The sequence below is a fragment of the Mobula birostris genome, chromosome 5 (genome assembly GCF_030028105.1).
Source record: "Mobula birostris isolate sMobBir1 chromosome 5, sMobBir1.hap1, whole genome shotgun sequence".
In the NCBI taxonomy this organism is placed as follows: Eukaryota; Metazoa; Chordata; class Chondrichthyes; order Myliobatiformes; family Myliobatidae; genus Mobula; species Mobula birostris.
The window spans coordinates 32,897,002-32,909,261 of NC_092374.1; the positions used below are offsets into that span (position 1 = coordinate 32,897,002).

Here is a 12,260-nt window from a genome sequence, read left to right on the forward strand (position 1 = left end):
TTCAACACCACAGGCACTTTTACTGATACAGTATCAACTGTCTGAGGTAGAAATTGGACAGTGGCAGCTTTTGGCATTGATTTGATGGGTTATAAACTTGGTGGATCCTCTTCCAAGTATTCAGGGCATGGTTTGGGCAAGCGCTGTACTTGACAGAGCAACTGATCTTAGCAGTGGACCAGTAGGTAGGGACAATGAAGGCTACACAGTTTCAGTGGCTAATATTTGCAAGGATCAGAACCTGAATCCTTTGCTTTTGATTTTCTCTGCCTGAGTCTTGGAATTTTGTGAGCATCCTCCACTGATTACTCTGGAAAGACCAGTAAATGAATAAGAGATGGGAATTGGAGAACCCTGCTGCCCTATAATTTCCTTTAAATTTATGATGCTTTTACTGTATTCTACTAGTAGCCCAGTGTACAGTACAACCATTGACAAAAATGCAAATCTAGGATTGACAATAAATGCTACCTTGTTAGTGTTACCAATATCTGATTACAATAGTAAAAGGAAACTAGAAACTATATGCAGTCACATATGAAAGAAAAAAAATACTTTGCATTGTCAAAACAATAAATAAAATGCCATTAATAGCATTGATGCCAAACTTCTGTTCTGCCATTTAAGCCAAAGTAAAACATCAAAAAGTGTGATTAAACATGGCTTCTTAAAATGGTTTATTGCTATTTTTAATATGTATCCAACCTGGTTATCTCAGAGACAGACCATCTCTGTACATAAACTTCAACATTTCTTGCTGAACTCATTTTGTTCACAGCTGTTTTCCTGCTCAGATATTCAGGACCAGCTCCACATGATATCTCCTCTACAGTCTTTCCTTTTGCAGGTGATTGGTTGCAATTACTGTGCTCCAAACTCTTGGAAATCTTCTGGAACTGTATCTGCAAGGGAAGTTATGGAGTGTTACACATATGCTTACAGCTCAAGCTTTAGATTGCAAACGCCCATATTTCCTTAAGATACAGGAGACTATTCAGCACTTCAATCAGTACTAACAATCCATTCTCCCAGAAACCCACAGGGAGAAGGTGCATATTTCACGTGGGCAATGGCAGAGGCCAGGATTGAACTTTGGACATGGATGCTCTGCCCCCAGCTCTCAAATGTATAGGATATGGGCAAAACTGGGCTGGGAGAGGTTGGCAGTACTCCTGTGGCTCTGGAAACATGCTACACACTGGCAGAAACTTGGCACTTGTAACATATTCTGATCATTCTGACATATGTGCTCAGGTGAATTAACTGCAAATGGATAATGATAACTTTGGTACATAAAATCTGTAGTAATAATTTTAAAGGAAAAATCTGTGATAGGATAATCATCAATGTCACTAGATTACTCATGACATTTTGTCTAGAGTTCTGAACACAAACAGTCCTAGATGTTATTCTTTCCATTTAAAATGACATTTTTACTATTAATATTAGCATAAAATTGTACAGCACAGAAACTGGGTCCTTCAGCTCACCTCGTCCACCCCTACCTATGCTAATTCTCATTTGCTGGCATTGGGCCCCTATTAGTCTATGTCTTTCCTATTTACAGCAAATACCTGTCCAAATATATTTTAAATGTTGTAAATGTATTAACTCCACTAATTCCTCTGGCAATTTACTCCTATAAAATTTCTCCCCTCTAACCTTAAACCTAGGCTCTCAAGTTTTAAACTCATAGCCGGAGGAAAAAAGTACTGTAACTATCTTCCTTATCTATGCCCCTCGTAACATTTTAAGCCTCTATACATACCTTGTACACCTGTACTAATAAAGCTGAAACTTTCATGAGGAGTGGATAAGGTGTAATGAACAGAGATCTCACATCGTCTCAGGAGTGGCTGTCTGTCTCTAAAACAGCAGACTGATCGACCGACTCCTTTTGCCAAAGTCGGGCTGAGGCGATTGGATTTCTGCCGGCCACTGTAGATTGAGATCTGGGAATCATTGTTTGGGTATCTTTAGCATTTGTGCTGCTATCAGGCGCCCACGTTAGTGCCAGTGTTGGAGAGCAAGGGTGCAGAAACAAAGGTACCTGGCCAAGGAGTTTCAGATGGTTTTTAAACCTACTGTTAACCCGTTAGGCAAACTTGCTTCTTGATGTGGTTTCCGTAGCAACTGTCCTTTAGGTTATGCATTTGCACTACGTGGATGTCACTGGCAGGACCATCATTTATAGACCCTATACTTTGCTGATCGATATCAAAGGATGGTTGGGAATTAACCACATTTCTACGTCTAAATACATGTCTATATATAGAGCGTGAGGACGGTAGATTTCCTTTCCTGAGATTAATGAACCAGATGGATTTTATGACAATTCATGAAACCTGAGTTGTATTCTAAATTTATTTAATTATCTTCAACAGCTGTTGTTTCTTCAGATCTACAGTCTGGTAACTTGACTGATAATTCACTGTACCCAGAGGCCTCATTTCCAAAGCATAGGCTGCTGACAAGTTTTTATGCTTGGTTCCTTAAAGGTAACAGTGCTGGACATTTGGGTAGAACTGTGACTCTGGTAATCTTCCATTTTTTAGGTGGGGTGCATTAAGAACCCCTTTCAATTAGGCAGAAATCTCAACATGTTCTCAAGGAGACACAAACCCTCTAACTGTTTCCCATCTTACATTCCAAACTTGCCACCTGGATGATTCCTCCCAGGTACTTTAGAAGCCAGTGTGTTGTTAATACAAAGGTTGCTAACATGGCATTCCTTTCCCACTTCTGAGATCACTGACCCGCATTACAGAGAAATGATTTTGACCTATAAGAATGGAATTTGCTGCTGTTTCAAAGCCACCATTGTGGTGCTTTATGCTTGCATAGGGAAATGTAGCCAGATGTTCACCCACTGATGTGTTGTGGGGAAAGAAACCAATTACCGCATTGTACTTTTCCAATATGCAATTTTCCGTGGACAAGAACAGTACTATGTGGATCAGTATATGTTTTTTAAAAAATTGAAATTTATAATTCATTGCTGACTTTTCAAATAAAGACTACAATGTAAAAATTCACTGCAGATTTAACTATGAAGATTTTGATGTGTTTTTATTGTCTTAAATTAGAAAAATTAATTCTGTTCTATTTAAATTGGAATTTGCTGTAGGAGTATCTGAATCCTGTTAAAAAAAATTTCAGCATTTCATACTGGATCATTTTGATTTCTCAAACTGTTCCAAATAAACTGTACCTTTTACAATTAATTTTTTTTAACTGTTAAGCATTTAGAACAGTGATTCCCAATAGGGGCGGTTACACATTCTAAGGGAGAATAGAAGTCAGCGGGGGTCGGTAAGCTGCACCCTAACTTGAGGCACAAGACCTGACCAACCTGACCAAACAAAAAAGGATGAGGCACTGGAACACAGGAAGAACCATAGCTCTGCGGGCAGTGAGCACTCGTCACAACGCATCTGAAACTCGGTAAATCTCATCCAACAGACATTACTAGGGATGCATAAATTAGCAACCAGGGTGCCCAACAGTTCCCCTTGACTTGCAATTTAACAGTTGGTAAGTCAAGTACACCCCCTCAACAGATCTATAGCAAACAGGTTGCGCAATGGTACAGCGCTGGTTTGGAACCAAATGGTAAAATAGAGCCAATCTGTGAACCTGTCAACCCAGAGGATTCCTCTTCAGGTGTTCAAAGTGATCTCGGCTTCATATGAGTGGTAAAAAGCACCTTGGTGATTATGAAATCTTCCATGATTGGTCAGTCGCACTAACTGGGGGAAAGGTAGCTTGCCGAACATCAGCTCTACGCCGACTAACGTTCAGATTCCAGTCTGAATCCTCGTCAACGTAATTTTCGCTGTTGTGATTGTCTTCATCTTCACCTCACTATTCCTTTGTATGCCACTGCCATTGTTCCATCTGTGTCAACACACTGCCATCATCAACATCTGATAGGCACTCTCAGTTTGTGTTAATCTTTTATTTTAATATAGCCCTGTTAATGATGGATAAATATTGCGACCTCTGAGTCCGAACACTGTGAAGCTTTGAATTCTAATCCCGTTATTAGTATTTTAAAATCAATTCCTCCAAGTAATAACTCTGTAGCTCGTCGTATTGACAAAATGACTGAAGACAATGTGTATCAATTATGCACAGAACTAAAATAAAAAAAAGAATTTGGGATACAACTAGCTGAGTCCACTGTGCGAGACAATACGGCATTCCAGATGGCAGATGTGTGATTTAACAAAAAATGTTTAGGAAGACATTCTCTTTTGTAAAAAGTTAAAAACAAATATCAATGGAGAATCAATTCACGATGAGCTCAAAAAGTATTCCGATTAGGAACATGATTTCTTGCGCAACAGTGGAGCACCATATATGACAGGTCACTATGCTGCTTTATTGGCATTTATGAACAAAAGAAATTCCAAGTCTGTTTGCAATCTATTGTGTAATCCATCATCAACATCTTGCAGCCAGAAACCTCAGCTAGCAACCTTTTTTTTCAAGCTTGACGCTTGTAGTATCTGCTATCAACAAAATTAAAGCTCTTCCATTAAATAGCAGAATATTTCACCAGTTCTGCCAAGATAACGATGAAGAGTCTGACCTCTTCCTTCTTCACAATTAAGGATGCTGGCTATCAAAAGGCCATTGCTTACAACGGTTCTTTACTGGTAAAACTGGTTGAATTTTTGCTCAGTTTGGGAAACTGACATGTGACATGCCTAGCTAGAAACCATCAAGCTCAGGGATCACATTGATATCGAAGCTGCTGTACAGCACACAGGTACTGTGTAAGCTAGGTTTAAAGACAAATAAAAAATTTAAAGCAGTATCATTTTTCTCATGGTAGCATATAGTAGACATGTTTTTTACACTTTGGGGGCACTGGAAACTATATTGTGCCTAAGAGGAGCATTGGCAAGTATAAAGGTGCTTTAGGGGGTGTTGGACTAAAAAAGGTTGGGAAAAACTGATTTAGAATAAAAACATAAAAGGGTGCAATTCCATCTTTATCTAAAAGGAGAACGACAGATTATCAATGTTGAATAGCTTCTTTCAGAACTAGAAATGGGAGGTTATAAGGAAACTCCATTATGCACAAATTAAGTGAACTATTGATTGCTGTTTCTAATCATTAAATAAATCAGAAAAAATTATTGTAGACATAGGAAGTTTGATGGGTTTAGTGGCAGACAGCATTTCCCTCAGATTGCAGCCTTAATTGTGTAGCTGTACAGAGAGATCTTGAAGTCTGAAGTCCAAAGCCCATAGCTCCCTGAAAGTGGCCAAGCAAGTCCATAGGGTTGCAAAGAAGACCAAAGGAGTATCTGTCATTATGAGTCGAAGTAATCAATTCAAGTCAGGGAGTCAACTTGCAGCTTTAATAAAACGCTAGTTGGGCTGTACGTGGAGTATTATGTTCATTTCTGGTCACCACATTATAAGGAAATATGCAGAGGCTTTGGAGAGAGTACAGAAGAGGTTTGAGTACAGAAGAGATTTACCAGATTCTGCCTGGATTAGAGGACATGTACTATAAGGAGAGGTTGGACAAACTAGGGTTGTTTTCTTTGGAGCAGTGGAGGCTGAGGGATTATAGAGGCTGAAAATTATAAGAGGCATAGATAGAGTAGACAGCTTTTTCTTATCTTTGAAAGGTCTAATACTAGAGGGAGTGCAATTAAGGTGAGAGGGGGAAAAGTTCAAAAGAGATGTGCAGGCAAGTTTTTGTTTTACACAGAATGCTGGGTGCCTGGAATGTGCTGCCAGGGTCTGAGCTGGAAGCAGTTATGGAAGAGATGTTTAAGAGACTCTTAGACACATAAACATTAAGAGAATGAAGGGATATGGACTATATGCAGGCAGAAGGGATTAGTTTTGTTAGCTGTCATTAATTTGATTAGTTTAGCAAATCATTGTGAGCTGAAGGGCATTTTCCTATGCTGTACTGTTCAATATTGTCAATGTGTGCCTTGTCTGCTATTCCAATTCTCCTATAATTACTTGGTCACTTTCTCCTCATCATCTCACTACCCAATTGTATGTAGGATCATAGGAACTAGGATCAGAGGTAGGCCAATTGGTCCCTCAAAGCCTTTTTCTACCATTTAATAAGATCGTGCTGATCTGTGTAATAACCTCAACTTCACCTTCCCGTCTACCTGTGGTAACCTTTTGCCACCTTGCTCAACATGGATCCACCTATCTCACCCCTAAAAATATACGAAGACTCTGCCTCCAATGACCTTTGTGTAAGAAAGATTCATAATCTTTGACAGAAGGCATTTACTCTCACTTCAGTTTTTTATAGATGATCCCCATATTTTTCAATAAATTCATAGCTGATCTGAACTTGACCACAATGTTACCTTCTTGGCTGATCCCTGTAGTCCAAAAATCTACTTTAGCCATGAATATACGCAATAATGCCACATTCCACAGCTTGCTGGGGCTAGAGAATCCCAGATTTCCTTGGCTCTCTCAGAGAAGGAACATCCTTAATCCATTATTCTGAAACTATGTCCCCTCATTGCAAACTCTTGATGAGTTGGTCACGCATTCCTGTTCCCTGCTTGATTTGTAGGAAACCTTTGCCCATTCTTCCATCATTTTCCCAGGCGCTGTATCCTACGTGAGACCTTCTAGTTCAGCACAGGACCCCTCACAGAGTCTGCCTGGCTCATAGACTGCACATACGCCCTTCCAAGAGTCGCACAAGTTACTATAAGACGTGAGAGCAGAATTAAGCTATTCAGCTCATCGAACTTGTTCTGCACCATGGCTGATTTATTATCCCTCTCAACCCTATTCTTCTGCCTTCTCCCCATCACCTTTGATGCCGTTACTAATCATATACTGTACCCAATGGCTTGGCCCCTACTGTCATCTCTGGCAAAAAAATTCCAGAGACTTATCACCATCTAACTAACGAAATTCCTCCTCATCCCTGCCCTCACTGAGTCGTGCCAACATTGCCTGGAGCTGTTTACGTCATTCATTTTCATTGGATGAATTATAAATCAGCCATAATGAATAGCTGTGGTAAGTGCTCCTTAGGATGAAGTAATAAATTAATTCACCATATACATTTACATGTATTAGGACTTTGCTGTGGTGTGGTGGTGCCACATGCAACAAAAAGCAACATTTAACAATTATAAGAATAAAAAATATATTAAATGTAATGGTCTAAAAGATGAATAGGAGATAAAATGTGCTTAAATACTGTACATAAACACCGGCATGTACTTGGAATGTAAACAACATTATAAAAAGTGGTTTAAAGTGTCTGCACTGCAGTGACTGAGATAACAGATGGGAGGAGGCCAAATAGAATGGGTGATGAGAGTACAGTGTGGCTGTCCCTCAAGGTCGAGGATGACGGTCTTTGTTCTGTTGATCTATTTACGGGCTCTAAGTGGCTTACGAGTCCAATCTTGGCGCCTGGGGGAAGAAATTTTTAAGGTGGTGTGAAGTTTTTTGTTTTAATAGACCTGTTGTGTTTTCTGGCTGGTGGTGTAGTGGCATCAGCACTGGACTTCAAAGCAGATGGTCCTGAGTTCCCAGCGTCTGCGTGGAAGAAAGGCTTGGCAATCTGCTTCCGTATCTTGCCATGAGAACCCTATGCCTATAGTCCATGAGGTCACGACTGAACAACAGCACTAACGCTTTCCAGAAGGGAGTTTGTGGTGCCCACAGTAGTTTTTCCTACCTGCTTCTGTGCACAGTGATGGCAGACTTCAGCCAGTGTCATGTCTTGGCAGTTCACTGTAGTTTTCGTTTAATGTGAGAGGATATTGCACCAAACGAGACTGTAATAGCTGATATGGGGATGTTGTCTATGACAGCAGTGTGGAATTACACCTGTATGTTCTGGGGAAGATGGGATTTTACTGTCTGCCACAAGTAGTACATTCTCTGCTGATTTTTTTTTGTTAATGGAGGAGATATGGTAATAATGTCCTCTGTTTCTGAATTCCCCATGAGCTGATCACATGTTGCTGTTGCCTGCTTGATTTCTGGGGAACCTCTGCTCATTCCTTCGTCACCCTAACTCGTGACCATTTTGCTCAGCAGCTGAGATCTGCTCATTCAGCCTGGGACTCCACACAGCCTGGCTCCTAGTCTGCACGTACTTCCTTCCTAGGCTTGCTCAGGTTATGTCCTTATTGAAGTTTGCTCTTGGGTTTTTGAGCAGTCATTGCAAGATTGATTGGAGCTGTTTAAGTCACCCATTTTGATTGGATAACTTGTATGTAAACCGTAAATTGTGGTAAATTCTCCTTAACCAACATTAATAACTGAATTTTTTAAAATCAAAACTTGGCAGCTTTGCTCTATCTGGTTCCACCCAACAAATTACTAGTCACAATTTCCAAACTTACTATGGTGAAAGTTGATTGCTACAGCTGTACCCTAATTGATGGGCTGCTCCATATGAACTTGGGTGATAATACAGAGGTTGCCATAATATGCCATAAGGACAAACTGTTGCTTACCATTGCAACGGTACTTCAGGTTGGACCAGATGATGTTTTCCTGAGAGAAGCAGAACACTCCCAGTCGACCTCCTCGCATGGTCGTATCTATAGTAACCCCGGAATCAGCCACCAGATCGGAACCTTCATAGAACCTTGCCCTGAGAAAAGCATAATGATTAACTGTTATGAAACCTTGCTTGATGCTTTGAATATAGAAAACCATTTCAGAACTCTCCATAAATCACAAGAAAACAGATGTTGATAAGATGACGTTACTTGAAAACCAACTAAAACCATGGAGAGACTGAGTAGGGGAGTTGATGCGTTACCAAAATAACTCAGCTCCGAGTCGAAGAAAGTATGTTCGATTCTTTATTACGACACTGGCACAGACAAACAACCTTATAGCGATTTAAAAAAAAACACTAACGAAACTAAAATTAGCAATATAACAAAATCAGCCGTATAATCGTGTAATTAAATGTACATAGTGGTCTAATAATTTTCTAATTGGCGTAGCTAGCGTATAGTGTATTTAAGTGCTCAACAAAAAAATCACCTCCGACTCATTCCCTGACAAATCTGACAAAGTGTGAATACACAACAGTGCTCACTTGCTTCTACCAGATCCCAGCCCGCGTGACAAATTACCCATAATGAACGCACAATATACAGACAGAAAGTAGGTTCGAGGCTCCTATAGGCGACAACAATCTTGCATTGTGAACTGAGTTTTGGAAACATACATGACGAAGTATGAACCCTGATCCTGGAAACAGTGAAAAAATTGTCTGATTACCCCATTAGAAATTCTGGGCAATTAATATAAATTTCTATAGCAGAGTTCTTTAGTTGCCGCGTGGTCATAACCCCTACAGCACAGTAACAAGTCATTTAGTTTGTCTGGTCTATGTTGATTGTTGATGATCGTCATGCCGCCTCATTCTGGAATATTCCACTCCTTTATCTAGTTTTCTCCTAAATAGGCCTTAATTCATTGGCGCGTTTTTGATCTGCTTTTTGTAAACAGGATATACTTAAACAATTTTCTAAAACCGTTGGGTAGAATCCAGAGTTACAGCTGAACTGTTACAATGCAGTTTCAATGCTGGATTCTACAGAGTTACAAATTCAGAGGAGTTAAGACAGGGAACAAGGATTTAACCTGCTCCAGTACGTGGTTTGGCTCCAACTGTAATAATGAAGCTGAAAGTTTCTAATGTAACCTTCTCTGAAAGTGCAGTCCTTGAAAGCGCACAGCCTTTCTGGCTTTCCTCGTGAACCAACAGGACAAATAGTACTTCCCCATCAATGCCCTCCCAACCACGAGTGGCTTATTTCAAAACTAATCTCGTCAGGTCACAGAATGGGGCGTTGGGAAGAAGAGAAGTGATCCTCGGAAACAAAACAAACTGCTGGAAAAACTCATTGGATCTGGCAGTATCTGTGGAGAGTGATGGACAACTGGCATCTCATATTGAGTCTCTTCATCCAAACTACCAGTTCAGATGAAAGGTCTTGATCAGAAGTGTTGACTGTATATGTAACCCTCCACAGGCATGGCCTGCCCAGCTGACTTCCTCCAGCAGTTTAATTTTGTTCCAGATTCCAGCATCTGAAGCCCTTGGGCCTCTATGTGCCTCAGGGCCCACATTAATACCACAGGCTGCAGAAAGCCCCAGTCCGAAACCTCCTGACGACTTTCCAATCTAATAGCCTGCCTCCAGCTGGCCTTCCATTCCTCTCCGCTCTAATGTTTGAGCCAAGTGAAGTCGAAGCCAAATATTGGATTTAGAAAATGGGTGACTGGGATTTGCTCAAGACTACATGAAATGCAGACACAGCCCAGACTGCCACAAAAACCAGCCTCCCCTCCACTTACCCTCTCTACAGTTCCTGCTGTCTTGGTAAAAGAACAAAATAATCAAAGGCCCCTTCCATCCTGACCATTCTCTCTTCTCTCCCCTTCCATATGGAAGAAGATACAAAAAACTTGAAACCATGATCCACCAGGCTGAAGGAAAGCTTCTCTTGCTGTTATAAATGGGCCTGAAAGGACCACTGGTACAGTGAAGGTGAGCTCTCGATCTCCCAATCTTCCTTGTAATGGCACTTGCTCCTTATTGTCTACCTGCCCTGCACTTTCTCTGCAACTGTAACTGTAAGACAATATTCTGCATTCTTGTACTGCCTTTCCCTTTGTACTACCTACCTGTGTTAATGATTTCAAGATTAATTATCAGTTTTATTTGTTGCACGTACTCTCAAACATACCCTGAAATGTGTCGTATGCATCAACAGCCAACATAGTCTGAGGATGTGCTGGAGACAGCTGCTTGTGACGCCAACATAGCATGCCCACGACTTACCGACCCCTGCATCTTTGGAATGTGGGGGAAACCAGAGCACTTGGAAGAAATTTGTGGTCACAGGGACATACAATCTCCTTACAGACAGCGGTGGAGTTGAACCCCCAGTCACTGTAAAGTGTTACTCTAGCCACTACACTACTACGCCACCCTAAAAAAAAAATCTCTCTCCCCTTTTCCCAACCATGGTTCCCCTCTCCCTGCCCCCTTCCCACTCTCAGTCCACAATAAAGACCCATATCAGAATCAGGCTCATCATCACTCACATGTCATGAACTTTGTTTTTTGTGACAGCAGTACAGTGAAATACATAAAATTACTATAGTACTGTAGATATATATATAAGGTGACTTTTGCACAGTACTGTATCCAATAACTTATTCATTTATTCAGAGATACTCCATGGTTATATGATCTTCTGGACCAATGAACTCACGCTCTCCAATAACGCCAGTTACAAATTTGGAATGACCCGCATGGATAGCACGCAAAACAAAGTTTTGAACTGTGTCCTGGTCCATGAGACAATGATAAACCAATTAGCAATATAATCTGCTCCTAACTCGCAGAATTACTCTCTGAGCCCAGCTGACTTGTCTCCTCCCCTATTCCTAGTTCAGAAGATTATATTATCATTCTTTTAGACACTTTGGATTCTTCCTGGCGATAGAGGGAATAGATATGACTATCTTTTTCCCTGTTGAATGCTGGAGCAGGACACTTGAGAGTACTGGGTCCCCACGGGCCTTCAACACAGAGCTGGACTAGTTCCTGGCTGGGGTAGAGACTCTGACCCATAGGTGGTAAGCATCCTAATAGATAGCATTGGTTCATGTCATCGCCTGGATTGGTTTCAATTGCCTGAGGGAGTCTGGGTTTGAATGCAATTTTCCAGTGTATTTTGTTCTTTTACCAATCCCAGAATTAATCTCCATTTATGACTTCCCCAAGAGATGACTTGAGCATTAGACGTGGTTGGGGTGGTATTGAGTGCAGTGGGGGGCCTCTGACCGTCCAAATGGAACAATTGGTTATTTGATGCCTGTCAATTTTATTCATTGACCCAAAAAATTCAGCCTTAAAATTATAAACACAAGAGATTCTGCAGATGCTGTAAATCTTAAGTAGCACACACAAAATGCTGAAGGAACTTGGCCAGTCAGGCAATAGAGGGGAAGAAAAGCCGACAATTCGGATTGAGTCCCGTCATGAGGACTAAAAGAAAGGGCCTCACCTGGTTGCACCTATCACCTGCCAGCTTGTACTCCTTCCCCTCCCACCCCAACCTTCCTATTCTGGCTTCTGCCCCCTTCTTTTCCCATCCTGATGATGGCTCAGCCCGAAATATTTATTTCCTTCCACAGCTACTGCCTGACTTGCTGAGTTTTGCCACATTTTTGAGTGTGTTGCTCAACTTTAA

General features: G+C 41.0%; 1 protein-coding gene across 1 annotated transcript in view; it reads right to left on the bottom strand.

The window, feature by feature from the left end:
- Positions 1 to 537: 537 nt before the first annotated feature.
- The window catches only part of LOC140197220 (thrombospondin-4-like), a 137,798-nt gene continuing 126,075 nt past the window's right edge, over positions 538 to 12,260 (bottom strand). Inside the window, exons 21-22 of the mRNA XM_072257144.1 lie at positions 8,490 to 8,629; positions 538 to 902 (exon numbers count right to left, since the gene is read on the bottom strand). Coding sequence (XP_072113245.1) covers positions 862 to 902; positions 8,490 to 8,629 — 181 coding nt within the window. The 3' untranslated portion in view covers positions 538 to 861. The remainder of the gene's footprint in view (positions 903 to 8,489; positions 8,630 to 12,260) is intronic.